Source organism: Hipposideros armiger, unplaced genomic scaffold (genome assembly GCF_001890085.2).
Source record: "Hipposideros armiger isolate ML-2016 unplaced genomic scaffold, ASM189008v1 scaffold_13, whole genome shotgun sequence".
NCBI lineage: Eukaryota > Metazoa > Chordata > Mammalia > Chiroptera > Hipposideridae > Hipposideros > Hipposideros armiger.
In genome coordinates, this window is record NW_017731363.1 from 6,183,899 (window position 1) to 6,205,511 (window position 21,613).

Below are 21,613 nucleotides of genomic sequence, written 5' to 3' on the forward strand. Positions count from 1 at the left end.
TGTAAATTCTTGCTTCCCTTGTCATAGACTAACCACCCGTATATGCCTGGATTTAATTTTGGGCTCTCTATTCTGTTCCATTGATCTATGTGCCTGTTTTTATGCCAGTACCATACTGTTTTGATTACTGTAGCCTTGTAGTACATTCTAATGTCTGGAAGCATGATCCCCCCAACTTTGTTCTTATTTCTCAGGATTACTGTGGCTATTTGGGGTCTTTTTTGGTTCCATATAAATTTTAGGATTATATTTTCTATTTCTGTGAAAAATGCCCTAGGTAGTTTGATAGGAATTGCATTGAATCTATATATTGCTTTAGGCAATATATTTATCCAGTCATCTGTTGAAGGACACTTTGGTTGTTTCCATGTCTTGGCCACCGTAAATGAAGCTGCAATGAACATCAGAGCACATATATCTTTATGGATAAATGTTTTCAGATTTTTTGGGTTTATACCCAGGAGAGGGGTTGCTGGGTCATATGGTAATTCTACTCTTAGTTTTTTGAGAAACCTCCACACTGCCTTCTGTAATGGCTGCTCCAATCTGCATTCCCACCAACAGTGTATGAGGGTTCCTTTTCCTCCACAGCCTCTCCAACACTTGTTATTATTTGCCTTCTTGATGATGGCCATTCTGACCAGTGTGAGGTGTTATCTCCATGTGGTTTTTATTTGCACTTCTCTGATGATTAGTGATGTTGAGCATCTTTTCATATGCCTGTTGGCCATCTGTATGTCCTTTTTGGAGAAATGTTTATGCAGGTCCTTAGAGAAACTTTTTATTACAAAGAATTGTTAGCTTCCTTGTATGAATATAAAATTCTTGGTGTCTTTTACATAATATGAGTCTTCATGCAGAGAAAGGCCGAGTTATTTTTGTTGAAGGTATCTCCTGAGATCATGCAGATTATTAAGTTTAAAACCCAACTCACATTTAAAATGATTTTAAAACTGTGAAACTCTGTTTATTTTTGTACAAAATAAGAGTGTGAAAAAACTAAATGTACTGTTCTAGTTTGTTCAGCAATTAGAAATTTTGTTTAAAAAATGGCTTTAACAGTTTCATTTTTATACCTAATCTGTAAAACAAATGTAAAATATGTATTATGGCATGTGAAAATAATCAGTGGAAAAAATAATCATAACTGAGAAATGTAGATTATATTTATATAGAGTGTACAGAGCACCTTGAGAAATTGAAGAGATTTCAGGTAACTGATGGAAACATAAAATGTGTACAGTAAGTAGTTATCACATGGGCCTTTCAGAACCATTTAGGTCTTGACTCAACACATGCAGAATAAACAAACTTATTTCATAATGAGTATTTGCTCACTGCCTCTTTAGGTCATGAAAACAAAACTATTAAAGTTAGAGGGATCACAGTCTTACTCTAATGAGTTTTCTGGTCATTTGTACCTTGACGTGACATTTTTACTTTTTATGCCTTTTGACAGTTCAACCTTGAAAAGCCTTCGTGGGTTTTGGATATGTTAGAGAGCCATCTGGATACTGAAAAAACAATCAGCCTCACTTCTTCCTGCACCCCCAAGTCTCTACATACTAAAAGATTAGTTTCCATGCCCATTCAACTATTGGTACATAAATCTTTCATTCTCAAGTGAAGGACTGAAGTGATTAGAGTAAAACGGGGGCTTCATTTTCTGTGACTTCCTGGGGCAAACTGGAACAGAATTTTGAAGGGAAATATGACATAAGGTGCAAAATAGTATGGCTATGTTCACCAGGAACGAAGACTATAGGCCCGGCCACTAAGGTCATGACCACCCACGTTTTCCTCCCATTCTTTGTTTATTGCTCGTTTTTATGTTACAACTTGTAACCTTGTTTAACCTAATGAAAATCTTTGCCCATTCTTTTAAAAATTGGTCATTTTTAGGCTGGTCGAGTGGCTCAGTTGGTTAAGAGCTCGCTCAAGAGTTTGAGCTCTGAGCAACTGCAGTTCGATTCCCGGCCTGAGCTGTGCTGCCACTGAGCTGCCAACAGGTGGCAGGATGGCTCAGCTAAAAAAAAAACATAAAAATTGGTCATTTTTAAATTTCAGTAGACACCACCCCTCATGAACCTTCCTTTTCTGATTCCCGAAATAATAGCAGGACAACTAACAAGTTTGTCATCATTGAGCCAGTCAAAATGGGGAAGGGGTTGCCAAGGAAATATTTGTGGGATGATTCTACCTCTACCCTGTTTGCCAAGGACATTTATATATCTGAATTTGGAGTTATACAATGGCATTTTGATTTCACAATTCAAGAAGAATGCTGGTGCCTGTCTATTCACCATGGGCATTCCTTCTTTGCCCTCAGGACACTCAAGTCAGCTTTTGGTCTTTGACGAATATAAATTTAGTCTGGACTGTTATCTTCCATTCATTACAAATGTTTTCGCCCTGGTACTGCTTTTTTTATGCTCACAAAGGTACTGCTTTCTTTATGCTCACAAAGCTATTTGATGGGTTCTTTGAGTTCCTTTTCATGGCTCTTTTCTCTCTATTATCCTTCCAGAGAGAATTGGTTTCATTGTACTGTGCTGCTACTGTAGATGTCATAATATACTAGAATCTGCTCTTTGCTGAAGGAAACAAAAGTGAACCATCTGGTTAATAACTGGGAACTAATCTCCTTCGTTTTCTTCCCAGATACTGCTTTTAATGTTATTTGTTTGAAATTCTTGTGAAATGGCTTCCCGTTTTGTAACTGTTGGATAGATGGTAGTGTATTTCTCTAGACTTGTGCTGCTGTCTAACATGGTAACTACTAGCTGCATGTGGCCATTGAAATTTAAATTAATTATAATTAAGTAAAATTACTAATACCATTCCTCATTTGCGCTAGCCACATTTGAAGTGCTCAATAGCCACATGTGTCTAATGTCTCGAATTAGGCAGCACAGACATAGAACATATTGTAGTTCTATTATTGCTAAAAGTTTTATTACATATGTCCTGTAACGCCACTTTCTTCATTCACTCCTGGACACGCAATGAACTCTTCCTCCACCTGGCTCCTAAACACAAGCATTGTCTAAGCTTTTGTCCTCAGCTATCTTGTCACTATGTATATTATTTTTTATGAATTTGGTGTTTTTTTCCCTTGTACCTTTAACTATCACTTCGATGTAAGTATGTCCGAGATCTAGCGTTATTTTAGACCCAGTTCAGCTTTTTCAGCTGCTTGCTGGACACCTTTGTATAATATGTCCTGTGTCTCACCACTTCTAATTTCACATGCCCAAAATATATTGGGTTGTTGGAAAAATCATGACTCATTTTTGCAACGAAAAATAGAAAAAATACGTCATGACTTTTCCAACAACCCAATAATTATTTTATTCTTTCCAAATGCTCTCCTCCTACCATCTCTACCTCCTACCATCTCTACTATATCATTCACCCATTTGTTGAGGCTTGAATCCCAGGAGTAATGTTTAACTTTTCCCTCCCCATTATTCTCTGTAGCTAATGTATCAGTCACCCATTTCTCTCATTCCTCGCTGCATGTATGTCATCCACCTCTCCTCACCTCCCCTTCCATCATCATAACCTCAGTTCAAGCCCTGATTACATACACATTTTCTATTGAAAGAGTATTCTGACTGATTTCCATGCCTCCAGCTTTTCTCCCTTCCAAATCTACAACTTCTTCCCCATCATTTTCATACAATATAGTTTCAGTCACATACTTCCCACACAGACATCTGTGAGTACTCCCTTGTATCAGAGTACAGTGCACACTTTTCCATCTTCCCTAGAGATAAAATGTTTACATGGTGTGTCTCAGAATATAACACAGCTCTTCAGATATTCCCTGACTCGAGACATGGCATCAAAGTTACTCTTGTAAATAAAGGAAAGGAACAAGAGGAAAGGAACCATGGGAAAAGGAACAAAGAGATGGCTATGGGAGTTGTTAGCTGGAACAGAGAGTTTGAACTCCACTCCCACCCCATTCCCCCAACACAAACACCATTCACATTGCTGTTACACACCAACTATGGCACTAGGTAAGCTACACTGATGCCAACCGCTCATGATGGAGAGCTACAAGCAAATGTCAGTTGAGATAAGTTTTTGCTACCCTGGTGGAATGGGGCTTCAAAATAGATCATTACAGAAAAATAAAAATTTTATTCCCCTTAAAACAAAACAAAACAGAACATTTCTCCAGCCTAGCATTGGTAGCTCCCCACAATATAACCCCATATTATTTTCTAGGCTTTCTTTCCAACTACATGCACCCCATTTACCTTATGCTCTAGCCAGCTTGGTCTCCTTACTCTTGATTGTGCCTTTGTCTGTGTGTTTGCACAATCTAAAATGGTCTTTGCCCATGGACCCCCAATTTCCAGGTTTAAAAGCTATTTAAGGCCAGATAAAATACCATCTCCATAAGGTCATTCCAGAATTGACAAGTCAGAATTTATCTCCTTTTCTATGGCATCTTCTGTTAGACTTTATCTTGTCTACTTTGTATTATTAGTTGAATGTTTTTTCCTCCTCTAAATAATGAAATAATATTGGCCAATGACCATGTTTAATTTATCTTTGATCACCCAATAGTGCCTGACAGTGAATTGCATTTAGAAGATGCAAAAAAAAAAACCCTGGTGAATGGAATTGTGACTTTAGTGAATGAATGAATGAATGAATGAATGAATGAATGAGAATATAACACTAACTCATTATGCAAATTAATCATAAGCCTATGAAGACATTTCGATAGCTTACTAATAGAACATGTGAAGTATTTGGTAGGAAGGTACCATTATCAAACGTTTGCATAGGTGCATTTTTTAAATATTACTTGTAGGCAAAACAGTGTTTTTATATTGTTTGTAGAAGTAAGTTATAATATATATACTAAAAAGTGACAAATGAAAATTTTTAGCATTTATAATTATAAAGTTCCATAAAACATAATTGTATATAGCACTAGAGACATAAATTATTTCTCTTCATCCTCTATGTATTCAGTGTTAATAACCTATGAATATATATAATACATAGCTGATGAGAAAAATTACTTCTACTGAGTACTATGATGCCCAGGTGCTTAAAGCATGTTGGTAAAGAATGGAGCATCAATGGTAACATATAGGATATAAATTTTTCTATCTATTTTCCTCAGTGTAGCAATTACATCATTGTTTCACAGAAAAGATAATGATTTTGTGTGGGTGCATAGCTCATCTGTGGGAGACTATTTCTGTGCACACTTAATTTTCTAAGAAAGTGATCAAAATTGAAGAAACACTCCTCGTTTTTATGAATATTGCCTTCTAGGAATTTGGTACATTTAAATGTACATTACATTTTGTAGAAGCATTATATAGAAATGAATAAAGCAAAAATGCAAGTGTTATTTTGCATGTACAGTAAAAGGCAGTGTGAGCCACTGAAGAGAATTCCTGGGAGTATATAGTGAGATAGCTCTAAATCTAATTTTTAAAATCTATATTTAATTCTAACCTAAAAATAACTAGAATGTCAGAGGTGTACCTTTCCGTAGCATGGATAAGTTTATAAAATGTAGATTTCTGCATATTCGGTGGTATTTTGTTTTTAAAACTTTGGGTATGATCTTTTGGAGAAAGATTCGGCCCTATGTATTAATAAAACCCACACTTGAGAAGCAAATATTTTTAAATCACATTTTGAGGAAAATAAAATAACTTACTAATAAGATGAATCCCTGAAGTACTTAGGGCTATTTAAATATTTAGCATGATAAAATGAACCCCATAAAATTACAGCTTCACTAAATAGAACATAGGCATTTAGTTTCTGTTCTTCTCCCTACTTTTTGTTTTTCTGTTTTCTTGTTTTGTTTTTATTACCTCCTGTCTTGCCCTTTGTGAAAGTCTTTGGCTTTCAATAATGAATAGACCAATCTGGCTGAAAAAAGGTAGAGATTCGTATAAGTAGAAGCGGTTATTCAAAGTAGTAAGCTATTAAAGAAAAATGTTTACTAGGAGGAAAATAGCAATCAATTAACTGGGGGAAATGTGTAACCAAAACACATAGCTCTGAGGAGCTGAGAACTGTTTAGGGTGAGCCAGCAGATAGTATTTTTAAATCTGTTTACTTTTTTATAGATTCTGTATATTTGATCATTTTTGGTTTGACTTGGTTTGGTATTCTTCTATTACATGATATCCTATAAAATAGATTGTTTCTCGAAATACCATCTTTATCAAAATCATCTTAGGGGCCCCCACTGTGAACCTACTAAATCTGTATTTCTAGGGATGAACTTGGGAATCTGCACATTATCCCACTCCCCAAGTGATTTTTACATAGACATACAGAACTAAAATCTGAAAATTACTGCAGTAGCCTAACAGTGTTTGAGTGTAGTTCCATTGCTTTTGTAGTAATGTCCTTTTTTGCCTAAAGACCTAATTTTTCCAAGACCCAATTAAAAGCCACCTTTCTTGATTTTTTTTAAAGACAGAGTCAGTTGTTTCCTCCTCTGTTCCTCTAGCCCCATGATCCTACCTTTATTATAATAATTGTGGCTATCCCAAAAGCCTTAGTTCAGATTTAAGTTCTAATGAGTTCACATGTATAAATGTGCTACAAACATTTGAAAATTAAATTATTTCAATTTCTTTCATCATTCAGTTTTGTTTATTTCAAGTAGTAAATTTTTAATTTTAATACTTGTGTGTGACAGCTAGTTAGACCAATGGAAAAACTCAGCCACCTCATTCACCTGAAGTATCTTCCCTTAGACTTTGTCATGTGGGGTCATGTCAAAATTGTCAAGTATGCATCAGTACTTCATTTTTTGAATAATCATAAGGCTAGGATTACAAATGTAGTCCTTTCAGTCACTGAGGAACAGCAGCAGATAAAAGTTTTTACAAAGTTTGAAATTTGACTTGAGCAATATATATGTAACACAACACAGTGGTCATATTGAGCTTTAATAAGAAATACATTAATATCTTTAAAATTTAGATAATTGACCTTTCATGTGTTGATTTGTGTAATTTTGTGGCATTTATACTTCTAAAGTTACTGAAACTTAAAACTACACGAAGACTTTGGAATTCTGTATATTTTAACTTTGTGTGAACGCCTGACTTAAACTGTACTTCAAGCCAGGGGCCATGTTTTATTCATCTCAGCATCCTTAGCACAGTTGACTGATATTTGGGTTTGTTTTTGTTGTTGTTGTTGTTGTTGTCTTTATTAGTTTCAGGTGTGCAAAACAATGTAATAGTTAGACATTTACACCCCTCACAAAGTGAGAATCCCTCTCCCCCAATCTACTACCCCTCTGACATTGTATATAGCTGTTACAATTCCACTGACTCTATTCCCTATACTATACTCCATATCCCTTGACTATATATATGTGTGTGTATATATATATATATATATATATATAGTTGACATTCAATATTATTCAGCTTCAGCTTCAGGTGTACAGCACAGTGGTCAGGCATCTACACAGTCCATGAAGTGGTCTCCCTAATAAGACAAGTGCCCATCTGACACCCTACAAAATCTTTACAACATTATTGATTATATTCTCCAAACTCTCTTTCCTATCCCTGTGGCAATCTTGTGGTTACCAGTTTGTGCTGTCTAATCCCTTCTTCCCCTTCTCCCTCATCCCCGCCCCGCTCCCATCTAGCAACCATCAGTTTTTCCTCTGTGTCTCTGAGACTATTTCTGTTTACTTTGCTCATTTATTCTATTCTTTCGATTCCACATATAAGTGAGATCCTATAGTATTTGTATTTCTCTGTCTGACTTATTTCACTTAGCATAATGTTCTCTAGGTCCATTCATATTGTTGCAAATGGTAAGATATCATTCTTCTTTATGGCTGAGTAATACTCCATTGTATAAATGTACCACAGTTTCTTAATCCAGTCATCTACCAGTGGCATTTCAGTTGTAATATTTGTTGAATCAAGAGGAAAAGCATATCTCTCATACATTTTCATATTAGTTTAATATATTAACTATTATTAAACTATTACTAAATATATTTGAATGTATTTAGTATATTTCAATGTTAGCATCATACATATTCATAGATTTAATATTTAATAATATTTACTGTTTTCATCCATTGCAGTTATTATCTTTTTAATCGCTCCATCTTTGGCCAGCGAGACTCTCTGCATAATGACTTCTGAGCCCTACTGACAAAATCCTCGTAGTCTTTAATAGCTTCTTTCTATCTTGTGTCACAATATAATCCAAGCTCATCTTGTACATTTCATATCCCAGATCTGGAATCAGCCATTTTCCAAGAAGGCCTGGGAAATGACATTTGAAAATGAGTAACTGTGGGAAGTTTGTTTATTATTAGGTTGGTCATTGTTTCTATGCCTTTTCAGTGGGCAGAGCTAAGAAAAACATACATAAATATCTACATACATAAGACTTCAAGAGACACTAGGGTTTTTACTTTTTATATATGTCTCTGCTTTCTCGTATGCTAAAATTATTTCTCAATGACACCAAGAGTGACAGAATGATAGTATCACATGATTGTTCAATTGCTTCATCCTATAAAACAACATTTTCAACAAACAAAACAGTAACATAATAACAGCACTACTACCAATAAACAATATGATTGCTGAAAATAGTTTAAGATTCTATTTAACAGTTCTTTTTTATTGTGTTACACTAGGGATGTGCAAGTAAAGTATTATATTTTAAAGAGACTTGAAATAGTTACTCTCTGTGTGATTATTATATCACTAGCAGGATATACATTTAGATCATATTTACTTTTTTCCTTGAGGGGAATGAATCCCTTTGAAGTTTGAATATTTAATCCTATTCTCTGATTCTAGGAAGGTAGGTAAATAATAAAACTTGCATCCGTTACAGCTGAAGCAAGTTGTAGAGGCAGGCAGCATAGGGAAACTGGGCAACTTCCCAGCTTTTTCCAAATCATCTCTTCTCAGTGTAATTGTGTTTGAAGTTAATTTTGTAAAATTGGACTCTTCCAAATTCAGATGAGAGTACAAATGCACTTTCCAAATATAAATGATTTGTCTACACCTTGGCTCCTCTGTACACATAATTCATACTTAATTATTAAGAGTTGACTTTAGGTAAGTATATAGACATAGATATGACTGTATTTATAATAAATTTCTTCTTTGGTACAGGAGACATTCAGAATGGCAAGGCTCAATCCTTAAGTATTTCTATTAGTTTGTGAGATGAATCAGACCTAAATTTAGCTTTAAAAATTCTGCTCCTGATAGGAATTTGTATTTCTCCTGACAAGATATTGTGGTGAAGTGGTATTATCAAAAACTATGTAGAACAAGATTCCTTTTTGTTAAAATTACATTCGGGGGAAAAAATGAAAAGCACTATCATTCCTTAAAATATGCAGTATTGTGGAATATGGATATTTTTTCAAAACTAGATAGGCAAATAATAATTAGGGAACTTTATATTTTGAAGTAAAATTTTAAAAATAATGGTGCAGAACAACAATAATTCATAGTTAAAATATATTTATCCTTTACTGTATGCCAGATACCATGCTAAGCCACTTATCTCATTTTTTCCTTTAATCCTCACAACACCCTTACTGGGTTTCTACTAATATCATGCCAATTTTATAAGTTCCTTCAGGAAACTGAGCCATAGAAACACGAAGTATCTAAGCAGAGATCACTTTGCTGTATTACTTCTTATTGTTAAGTCTAGCAATTGCAGATAAAAGGCAATGGTAATTGCTTAAAATATTTTTTTTATAATTTCAGGTACTCATATTTAAGCAAGAACTATAAACTTGGTATTTAATAGTACCATGTATCAATTTTAAATGCATAATATAAAGTGTATTTAATAGCTTGCAATAATTAAAATATAAAAGTATTTTTGAGATGTTGATATGACTATTGAAATAAATATTAGTGTTTTTCTTAATCTTCCATCTATAATAAATTAGTATTTGAAATGTTGGAAATATTTCAACAAGAATACATTTATCACATGTAAGGGTTTAGATAGAAAATGGTTAGCATGCTAAGTAAAATAAGTCAGATGGAAAAAGTAAAAAACCATATGATTTCACTCATATGTGGGATATAAAACAGAAAGCAATACTTGAAACCTATAAAATTTTGCTAACAAATGTCACCCCAGTAAACTTAGTACAAATTAAAAAAACAGAAAGCAACAAATGAACAAACAAGATAAACAAAAAACTCTTACACACAGACAACAGTATGGTTGATTACCAGAGGGAAGTGGGGTGGGAGGGAAGTAGAAAAGAATAAAGGGGGTCAAATATATGGTGACAGAAGGAGACGACTTTGGGTGGTGAACACACAGTGCAATACACAGATGATGTATTATAGAATTGTATACTTGAAACCTACAGAATCTTATTAATCAGTGTTACCCCAATAAATTTAATAAAAAGGAAAATGGTTAGAATAATTTTTGCAATATTAGTTTTTACATGTATTTAATGCATATTGTCTTTTTTATGTGTTTAAAATTAGTAAAATTAGAAAATACATTAAAGTGAAAATAAGAATATGCTTGTCACTGACTATCAGAGCTAACTACTATGAATAGTTTGGTGTTTAGCATTCCAGATTTTTTTCCCCATTCTTATTGCTGCTGTTGCTGTTTAATTGTCAAAACTTTTTCAAATTGTAGTACAGTTCCCAAGAAGGTATTTAAAAAAGGGTTGCTTGATTTTTTTTTAAACTAATGTCTATGTTCTTTTTTTCAGGATTGTACTGTATATGAAACAGAGAATAAAATTCTTCATGTGGTAAGTATACTTGGATTTATTTTCATCATTATTAGAAAATATATCTTTAACTAGTAATTAAATAAAAAGCTACAGCCTACAAAAGTGCAAGCCCTGTATATTTCATAGGAAAAGTACAAAAGAGTGAAAACATAACAGGTTATATTAGTTATAACCATTCTGTTGTATTTTAAGAGAAAAATATGACACAGTATTTTAAGATTGTAGGTTGTAGCAGGTTGGAACATAATAAAATAATCTAGAGAAAAGAGAATTTAAATCAGAATTTTTCTCTCTTCATCTGTGATGAGATCAAAGCAAAGTATTTGATTGCATAATGGGTAATTTACCTCCATCATCATTTGGATGAAATAGCTCATAAAATAATCAAAGTGCCTTTGCTCCTATTCTATACCCATCAAACAACCTTCCAAATTTTAATTTGGCAATATTTGTTGAATCAATTAATTACTTTGCAGATACTTTTTTCCTAGAAATGGAGTATGAGTACATTATACTTTGTAGAAAGGCATCTTCTTTCTTGTTAATGAACATTTGGCTACTTTTCTTTGTAAATCCATTTTTTGGTTGATGTTCATCTGCCTTAGTAACTTCTTCACCTCTATAAGAAATGAGTGAGAACATAAATTACATTGAAGAAGTTTAGAAATGAATGCAGTATATTTACTTTGGCAATTTTGCATTTCAGCTAGTGAGAATTTAAAGATCCTCCCTGATGATGATCAAGACAATGGATAGCATTAACCAATCAGTTCAGCTCAGAAAGCACTTGTATATTCATATTCTCATTCCACTTCCCATCCTGGCCCTTTTATGCAAAGATAGCCCAGCCTTCACAAGAAGGTTGTGTACTTTTATGTTACTTTTCTCATCATAAGAATTACGTATTCTTTAAAAATAAAACAGTATGCTATACCAGTTGGTATATGATACTAGAATATTTTTCCTTTAAAATAACATTTCAAAAAAGTATCCTTCCAGATTTCCTGTATTGTAGAAGAAATCGCTTTGAATCTAGAGAACTGTGTGGGAAAAAAATCCTAGTTCTACCACTTTCTATCTCAATGACCTTAGTACACTGATTTAATTTGTTTGAGAGTTCTTTTTAAGGTAAATTTTCACAATTTTATTTCTTTTGTTTTTTATTAAGATATAATTGACATACAACATTACATTAGTTTCAGGTGTACAACAAAATGAGTCAATATTTTCAGAGACTTTGTTCATAATATGTAAAATGAGGGTATAATATCTTCTAAGTACGATTGTTTATCATTCTTCCCAGTATTTATTTGATTCTTTTTCATTTCCTTTTTCTTTTTTATATGCACCAGAGAATAAAAAACCTGAGCCTGAGTTTTGATATAAGTTGTTTAGAATAAAGTTGTAAGTTAATTTGAATGTTCTCCTTATTTCTATGGTACTTGAATATGTGTACTCATACAACTGAGTAGAGATTACAGTAGCTTGAGATATGCACTAGAATATCATCTGAGCATCAACTGTCTCAGCCCAGACCCAGTCCCTATATCTTCATTTTGTCTGGAGGAAAGAGGAGGCCAATTGTCAAGAGGAAGGAGAACTTATCACTTAGGAAAACCTTTTTATTGCCTAGGAATTCCACAGACAATGCAACATCAAAGTGCTCTTCAACAGCTGGACAAGCAGAGCTAGCTTAGGACAGTTGTGAGGTGTGTCTTTTCCTGAAATAGACATTTATTTAAGGATAAGAAAGAAAGAAGAATGGAAAAGAGCAGAGAAAGCATCCTCTCATGTATTAGAAGAAAATCTCCATGAAGTTGGTTTATTAGCAACATCTGTTTAATATTCTCAATAAGAATCAAAAGAAGATTGTATTAAAATAGAATACCATACTATAAAGAAGGTAAGGCCACTATAAACTGAATTTATACTAAGAAAATTTCTTAGTGAATTGAACTAAGAAAACAGTCTGTAAAAATAAGAACATGAAAATAGAAATTAAACTATGCTGAAGCAGTAAAAAGCAGACTGAATATTGCAGAAAATTGAAACAGTGAGATGCAAGGTAAACTTTAATGACACACAGATATTTAGTAAATTAATAAAAAGACAAAAAATGAGAATAGATAATGGCTATAGAGGATAGAATAAGGTTAACCCACCATCAATTAATTGTTATTTTCTAAGGAATAAAGCAACAGGAAACAGTTAAAGACAGAATAATTTAGAAGTGAAAGTTGGGAAATTTGAAGTACTCAGTAAAGTCAAAAAATTTATTGGAAAGATAAAAATTTCGAGATATTTTCTGGTAATATTTTACAGTTTCTATGGCAAGCAATTGTATGTTCATTCAACCAGTGGAAAGAGAGAAAAGAGAGGTTTTGACTTGAAAGAAACAAAAATTGTATTGTATTCAGATGTCTACTCTGAAACTATAACTGCCAGTAGAAGATGGAACAAAATCCATAAATCTTTGAAGAAAAGTGATGACCAAAAATGTTTGTCTAACTAAATTATTCATGTGTGAAAACAAAAGAGATATTTTTATAGATCATCAAGGTCACTGAACTACTGTTTTGAAAAATACGTTTGAATAAGTTTACCAAATAAATGAAGTAAAAGTTGAATTCCAGACTTGGAAAGTTAATGGTACCAAAGGACTGGAGGTGAACGGCACAACCAGATGAGATGGTGTCTTAGTTCATTCACACTGCTATAACAAAAGTACCATAGACTGGATGGCTTGAACAGTGAATATTTCTCCCAGTTCTGAAGGCTGGGCAATCCAAGATAAGGGCACCAGCAGATTTGGCGTCTAGTGAGGGCCTGTTTCCTGGTTCATAGAGGGTCCTATGAACCCTCCGGGAGCTAGGGAGGTCTCTGGAGTTTCTTTTATGAAGACACTAATCCTATTCAAGAGTGCTCCACCCTCATGACCTAATCGCCTCTCAAAGGGTCCACTTTCAAATACCATCACATTGGGGGCTAAGTTTCAGCATATGATTTTGGTTGGCAAGGATGACACATTGAGTCTTTTAACACATGGTGAGGAATAAAAAAATATATGAGTGTTAACTAATATTTTAAATGAAGTTTGCTCATAATAAATCAAAAAGATAATGCATATTTCATTAGATTTATATACCAGGGGTGCCAAAAAAAGTATACATATGGATATTGCGCAGTGTTCTGCCATAATCAGAAATGTCTGGACGCTGATGGTAACCACTTTGAACACCCCTTGTAATTGCAGAAGTCAAACGTGACTTGTATTCATCTTTTGTTATCAGTGTATATTGAGTATTACAATTTTAATAGCTTTTTCCTTTCTTAAAATGCATATACATTTTTTTGGCACACTGTATGTTTTAGACAAGCTCTGCATCCCTAAATTAAATCACAAAGACTACCATTACTTTCCAGTGGCAATTATCTTCAGAAAACAAGAATATCCTGTAAAACAGTAATGAAATACAGAATTTCGCCTATCACTTCATAGCCACAAATACACACTCAATAACACACACCTAAAACATCCAAATACTGGTGAGAACCTGATGAAATTTGAATGGACATACCTTACTGCTAGGCATGTACATTCATAAAACCTTTTTAAGTTTTAGGCAATTTCATGACTCAAAAACATTAATATTAACATTTATGTATTATCGACAATATGACTCAGGCACTATTGTAAGTGCTCTGTATGAACTTACTCTTTTGGTCCTCATGACAACCTTATGAGATAAGTATTATTACTATCATCTCCACTTTACAGATGAGGAAACTGAATCACAGAGAGGTTAGGTGACTTTCCCAAAGTGACACAGTTGGAAAGAATTTAAGACAGGATTTTAATTTAGGCAGTCTGGTTCCAGAGTCCATATTCCTATACTACCTTGGGAATCCAGTCTAAAATTCTAAAACACAATAACATTTTCCATAGAAAGTGCTTATAGCAGCATTATAAGTAATAATGAAAAATATAAAATCATAAGGTAATGCTTCCGTACACTGGTGCATTCCCAGGATGAGATATTTACTATTCATAGTTACTATTTGAAATTACATTTGTGAATATATAATTTATGGATAAATCATATTTATAAATATACCTGAAGCATTTATGTGCCAATGTTAAAGGAAGGATTCTAAATGATAATGTTAAGTAAAAACAAGATTAAAACCATTATAATCACAGAATAAATCATCACTATTGAAAAAGGAAATATCTATATTAATATTTACTGCATTTGCTTGGTAAGATAATATCTGATTTTTTGTTTGTTTCAGATATCTTCCCAATTTTCTCCAGTTTGCATTGCTTTTATAATGAAAAATTATAAAACTATGTATTTATTTTATTTATAATCCTGATAGCTTTTAATGGATAATTTTATGGTATAAGTGGTGAAATAATCAGAAGTGACTTCAACAATCCTTAGGCAAGATTTCCTTTTCTCCTTTCTTATCTTAAAAATCAAAGAGTTGTTTATGCTTAAAATTAGAAAGTAGTAGACGCTGAAGACCAAAAAGCTGGGTAGAGAAGAGGGTGAGTTGGTTGGTTGGTTGGTTGGTTGGTTGGTTGGTTGGTTGGTTGGTTGGTTGGTTGTAGTAATGGACAGAGATGTCTGTTAGTATGAAATGTGAGAATGAAAAAAAGAGACTGGACAGCTTGGGTTTCCTTTGAATTTGACATTAAATATAATGGAACAGACGGCAGATTGTAACCATAAAGGACCAAAGGAAATACAGATAATCAAGGTACTATTTGAGTGATTGTTGTCTAATGATAAATAGTAATATAGTTCACCTCTGTTGATCTGATAATATCCCTCTCAGTTAGGCTTTGTCCCTCATTGCACTTTCCCTGGCATGCAGAGCCCACCTATTTTTGCTCTGCACAGATCCTTGTTTTATACAGTAAATCGTTGTAGGAAATCTGGAGTTCTCTTCAGTTCTGTACCCTACTATCTCCTCACTCCCACTTTTCCCTACAGGCTTCGAATCTGGAGAGAGAAACACTTTGGAGAAGCCATTTCAGACCTTGTGCTTTAGCAGACGTACTCTGCTTGTCATAGCCCTGCTGCTTTTGTTGGTGTGCCTGGAACACTTGTCCTCTTTGAGAAACTTTTGGAAATCCCAGGCCAGGCATGACCATTAAAGTCACATTGTTTAAATCAGATTGGACCGAACTCAAGTATACCTTTTACATTAACCAACAGTTTGGTCTTGTATATGGCACTTGCTATATGCTAGCAGCTTACACCCATCGTTTTTTTTTTTTTTAAGATTTTTTTTTTATTGGGGAATTGGGGGGATGGGAACAGTGCTGGGGAATTGGGGAAAGGGGAACAGACAAGTTGCTGTCGTTTTGTTCTTCAATCTAGTTGTGGAGGATGTTGCTTCACTGGCCCAAGTTGGCACCATCATTGCGCTCTTCTCTGGCGAGGCAGATCAGTCGCCGGCTTCTGGACGGCCGCTCACTGTGGCTGCTGGCTGCTCACGCTGGCTGCTGGCCACACACGGTAGCCCATGGCAATCCACTGCCACAGGGACTGCAGCCCACGCCGTCGCCGGCGACTCATGGCAGCCCAGCTCCAGGTTGAGCTGTTGTTCAGCATCTTAGCTGTGGAGGGCAGTGTCACTGGCCCTCATATGTGGGATCCGAACCGGGGCCCTCTGGCATCCCAAGCAAGTTCTTAACCATCGCGCCACTCGGCCGGCCCCTTACACCCATCGTTTTAATAAAGATAATGGGAGGAATAAATACAGTGAAGACACACTAAAAACAGATTATTTCAATTCATTATGTGTGGCCACATTTCCTTTAGCATATACACATGCTTTCTTTTTGTCCCAGAAAAGACAAACTTTTTCTACTCCATCATACTCTACCTGTATTTCTTCTTTCTTGCATGGGACATTTGTTGTGGAGAAGTTAATTTACGGTTAAAATGATTTATAAGGCAATTAACCACCAAAGTGTCAAAACCTGAAGCACTTACTCGCTGTGAACTAACTAAATTAGCCTCTCCAATTAAGTTGCAGGATTGTAGCATCTGTGGTTTCTAAGGTATAAATGCCATGATTCTTTGGTGACTAACTCACAAAATCAGTAGAGAACAGCATGGCCACATAAATTGAAGGGCTTTATTCATCTGAGATCATTTTTTATGTGATTAAAGACACTGGATTTTTTTGAAAAAACTACAGTTACAGTCACTAAATGTAAACATTTCTTCAAGGTAATTGAATTCGTCTGGAGACAGAAATCACACAGTAACTTAGATGAGGGATGTGTAATATAAATAATTATTAAACAATGGTAGAAGAGTACCTATACAGATGTCCAGAGACTCTAAAACATGCCCTAAGACTGAGAGTGGAGGGAGCACCTAAGGAAGGACAGCTTGTAGGTGGGCACCCTCCCCCGCTGAGGGTCAGCGACCATGGAGCAGTAGGGTTGCAGCTTCCCTGAGTTGCCTAAGCCATAGCTGGTTTACAGTTGCCAGTCAAGCAGGAAACAGCCTTCCAGTATGCAGGCAAGTGATGCTGTTGGGAGGGCTCACAGAGCAAGTGGGGTGCAGCTGTGGGTATGAGGCCCAGAGGGCTACAGGATGGTGGTCACTAAGCCCAGGCTGAGGCTGCAAGGTCACTGAGGGACTGCATGGCCTGGGCACCACTGGACTCCCCACACACATGCATCACTGATGGACCAAGCAGCAGGAGCAAGAAAAAGCAACACGCAGCACAAGGGAACCTGAAAGAGAAGCCTCCTTCCCCCTGTGATGTCCTTCCAGCGCCCTCTACTGACAAAAATTTAACATTGTGCTCACTGTAATGCAGAAATGCTTGAAGACTCCTGTCCATTATCACAGAGCAAGCACTGAAGGGTGAATTTGAAGCTGAGAGCCAATAAATTCATAACTGACACGGTGTGATTAGCTCTTTTCTCTGGTAGCCCACATATGGAAACTTTGAATTTCTCAACTATAAGTGAATACATCACTCCCAAGTCTCTGCTGTTTGGTTTCTATTTGCCCGTAAACTATGTATATAGTGCCTGGATTTCCCAGAAGCCCATCCAATTATAATGAACTGCTTCACTACTGCTATTTGAATCTGAAGTAAAATGAAATAGCCTTCCTAATAACCTACATTTTAGTTGAGTCATTGATATGTCCAGACTCTTGTTAATCTTGAGCCTGGAAAGTAGCATACTCTCTAATGAGTGCTCTCTCATCTGCCTTGGAGACCCACTGCAAACCTGCCTGGCTCTGTTTCCTCTCCCTGAGAAAGCAGGCAAATAGAATGGAGATTTTCCCAGATCCAGTTCTGGTTTCCAGCTGACTATTTACCTGTGAGAAATCAGAGGAGTGGTGGAGACTTTCTTCACCTTTAATTCAGACCAAGATGCCTCAGGGCAGTAGCTGGAAGTAAGTTGCATGTGTCATGGGTCCACTTCTGGCTCATCAAAGTAGATACACATTTTGGAGGGATGGTCTCTCACTGGTTGGTACTGACCTCATCATTCCTAGATGATTATTCTTTTGAAGTGTTATTGCTCCTTTTCTGTTATCAGGTACACAAGGGCTGCATGCTTAATGTCAGTGATGTTAAAGACAAAGCAAAATATGTTACCAGAAACACTGTCCCAGATTGTGAAATCCTTCAGCATAGTAGTTGGCATGTGAATCATGTAGCAGATACTCAGCAATTGTTGAATGAATGGCTGAATGAACTGGTGGTGATGGTGGTGGTAGTGGCTTTGGCTGCTGCAGCAGTGGAGGTGGTTTCTTCTCATTTTGCTAATTTTTTGTGTGTGTTTTTTTCCCCACCATCAGAGTTTGAAACCTAAAGGTATTGCAGAATTTTCTAGGCCTTGTTGGAACAAAATTCATATGATTTTTGTATGCAACTACAGTTCTTTTCCGAAGCTATTTGAAACTCTTAATCCTTGCTGTGTATGGATGTAATTAACACAATGGGTTACAATTGAAATTTTATTTATTAGTTTTTTCAGTGTTTTTGCTTTCTGAGGTTTTATTAAAGTTTATTGGGGTGACAATTGTTAGTAAAGTTATATAGGTTTCAAGTGTACAATTCTGTAATATATCATCTGTATATCACATTGTGTGTTCACCACCCAGAGTCAGTTCTTCTTCCATCACCATATATTTGATCCCTTTTACCCTCATCTACCACTCCCCTCCCTCCTTACCTTCTGGTAACCACTAAACTTAAAAAAATTGTTTATCCTTCAATTTTCTTTATTTATATGAGCAAGGAATTCTTGTGTTGGGGAACATATTATAGAACAATACTTTCGAAAACCAATTTAAATCCTCTTTGTGAATTTTACTCTTTAGTTATAATATAAACAACTGGAGAGAAAAACTTCACAATACCATTAAATTTAGCCTGTGACACACTTATGTTTTAAAATATTTTTATGTCATAGCTAGCTAGCCTTGTCTGTTAACTGCTATTCAGTCACTAAATTTTTTTTCGCCATTTTGGGGAGCTTATAACAGAATCCAGAGGGCCAATTATAATACCCATTGCCATTTTATGTTCCCTTTAGCAGTATTAAAGGCATATTATTTACTAGGCTTTAAATTTAGGTTCAATTTTTTTCTATTTTTAGAACTAAAACTAAACAGAATTCAAAATCTTTTAGTATAAATATTGCAAAAATAGCAGAAGAATTCCTTCTATACCAGTGGTTACCAGTCATCTTTCAACTAGAATAGAGTTGTCCTCTTGCTGCTAAAATTGCTTTAAGTTTCCCCAGACTGTCCTTCACAGTCTCAGTCCTACTCCTTATTTAAACTGCATTCTAAGTTAGAAGAACACTTGCAGGCTCACCTTATATTTCATTGTGCTATGTATTTTTAACAGGTATATAGCATCCATTAATACAGACATAGATTTTAAACAATACAAAATAAAATTCACCAAAAACAAGTTGAGATTTAAGGATTGAAATAAGAGATGGTAAGCATAATGATTAAGAATTCAAGTCCTTCTTCTGCTGAGGCAATGACCTTGGTCTATATTTTAGCATTGCTTTCTCATCTGCTAAACTGTCTATAATAATACCTACTTCAGGAAGTTGTTATAAAGATAAATGAGATAGTGAATATGAAGTATTTAGCATTGTGTCAGACCCTGAATGGTAGGTGCTCTCTAATATTGATTTTAACTTGCAATAATAAAAAATGCATTTTTCCTGCTGGATTATAGTTAATTTTCTTTTTTCAGAATACACTGTTAGTAGCAATAGATTATACTGTGTTTTAAAAATGATAACAACATAATATCACACGATTTCACTGAATGAACAAATTTACTTTTTACAAGAACACAGTAAATAATTTCCCTGGAAATTTGCCATTGTAGTCTTAATGTGGTTTCCTGCAGTGGCTTGATGTATGCTGCAGTAATGAGTGTAGAATTAGCATATAAAGCCAGGCCATTTTATACCCCTTCTAATTGGCTTATTTAGTCAAGTGCCAAATGCTGCAATATAAAGGTTGTAGTACATTATCTCTCAAACAGGCAGCAAGGTTCTAGTAGAGTTTCTTTTCTAAGTCTTTCTTATATTATTTTCCAAGATCTTTAATCTATTCAATCCTGATAGCTTTGCTGGTAAAGTCAATGTTTTACTCATCTTTTGTATTCCCAGCAGACGTAGCACATAGCAGATAATTGGCAAACAGAATTACTCAAGAGGAAGAATCTGAAAAAATGATTTGCAGCTTAATACAGTGGATTTAAATGGTATTTTCTTTTTTGTAAAAATGTCTACAGTCTAGTATTTCTGCCTTTTTTTCCTTCTACCCCACTTGTAAGTGCTTCTGCTGCCTGGATAGCAGAACTACTATTGCTCATTACCAGTGTGTCATATGAGGCCCTGGATATTGTAACAAGCACATGTTGAGCCATTTATATACATCCATTACCTTCCTATTTATTTATTCATTGGATGCTTTTGAAATATACTTCAACTTGTAGAATCCAAAAAAGATTCTTTTTAGCATACTAATTTAGTAGCCTTCAGATTATCATGCAATCCAAGTATCTTATATAAAAACTCTTCAGAATTAGCAATGTTATTTCCCCCTTGAGATAAAGAGAAAATAAGAATGAAGATGTAGCCACATATGGGAGGAAAGGAATGTTAAAATATTTAAATCTGCCCAAAAGTGTTTATCTTCCTGTCAAACAGCAGCAATTTGAACTGCAGCCAGTTTTTGTATGTAAAGTGCTGCCATTCTGTCCTTTTCCCCCATGGTTGCTGATGAATATTTTCAAGAGGAATTTCACACACACACACACACACACACACACACACACACACACACACACCAAGACTGGTATCCTAGGATGGGCTCCATAATATGTGAGACCCAGTGCAAAATTAAAATGTCAAGCCCCTTTTTCAAAACTAAGAATTCCAAGACAGCGATTGCATAATGCTAAGTACAGACCCTTGTGCCACTGCACAGGTCACACACCCATGAAGCTGGCCCTGTAGGCTTTCCAGTTTGCAGGGGGAGGGTCCTGTTGGCAATTTGCTTAGCAGCTCTTCAGGGTAATTTGTATCTGAGAGCACTGAGACTTGAACATGAGAGAATGTAGAGCTGTGAGTTCTTCATTATGACCATGCAGTGTGATTACTGGTCATTTTAAGATGGTCAGCACGGCCAGGGGATTAAGAATAATGACATAATTCATCCCACCAGTAAGGATTGAGCCCTTGGAGGGTAGGGAAGGCAACAAAGGGAGAATAAGCATTTATTTAGTGTCTTTTGATAGGCGCCA

At 35.2% G+C, this 21,613-nt stretch overlaps 1 protein-coding gene across 10 annotated transcripts in view; it reads left to right on the forward strand.

Annotated features, from left to right (window-relative positions):
* The window catches only part of CNKSR2 (connector enhancer of kinase suppressor of Ras 2), a 265,333-nt gene that overhangs the window by 87,891 nt on the left and 155,829 nt on the right, over positions 1-21,613 (forward strand). For all 10 annotated transcript variants that reach the window (XM_019666991.1, XM_019667006.1, XM_019667049.1 and 7 more), the window contains exon 5: positions 10,760-10,801. In XM_019666991.1, coding sequence (XP_019522536.1) covers positions 10,760-10,801 — 42 coding nt within the window. The remainder of the gene's footprint in view (positions 1-10,759; positions 10,802-21,613) is intronic.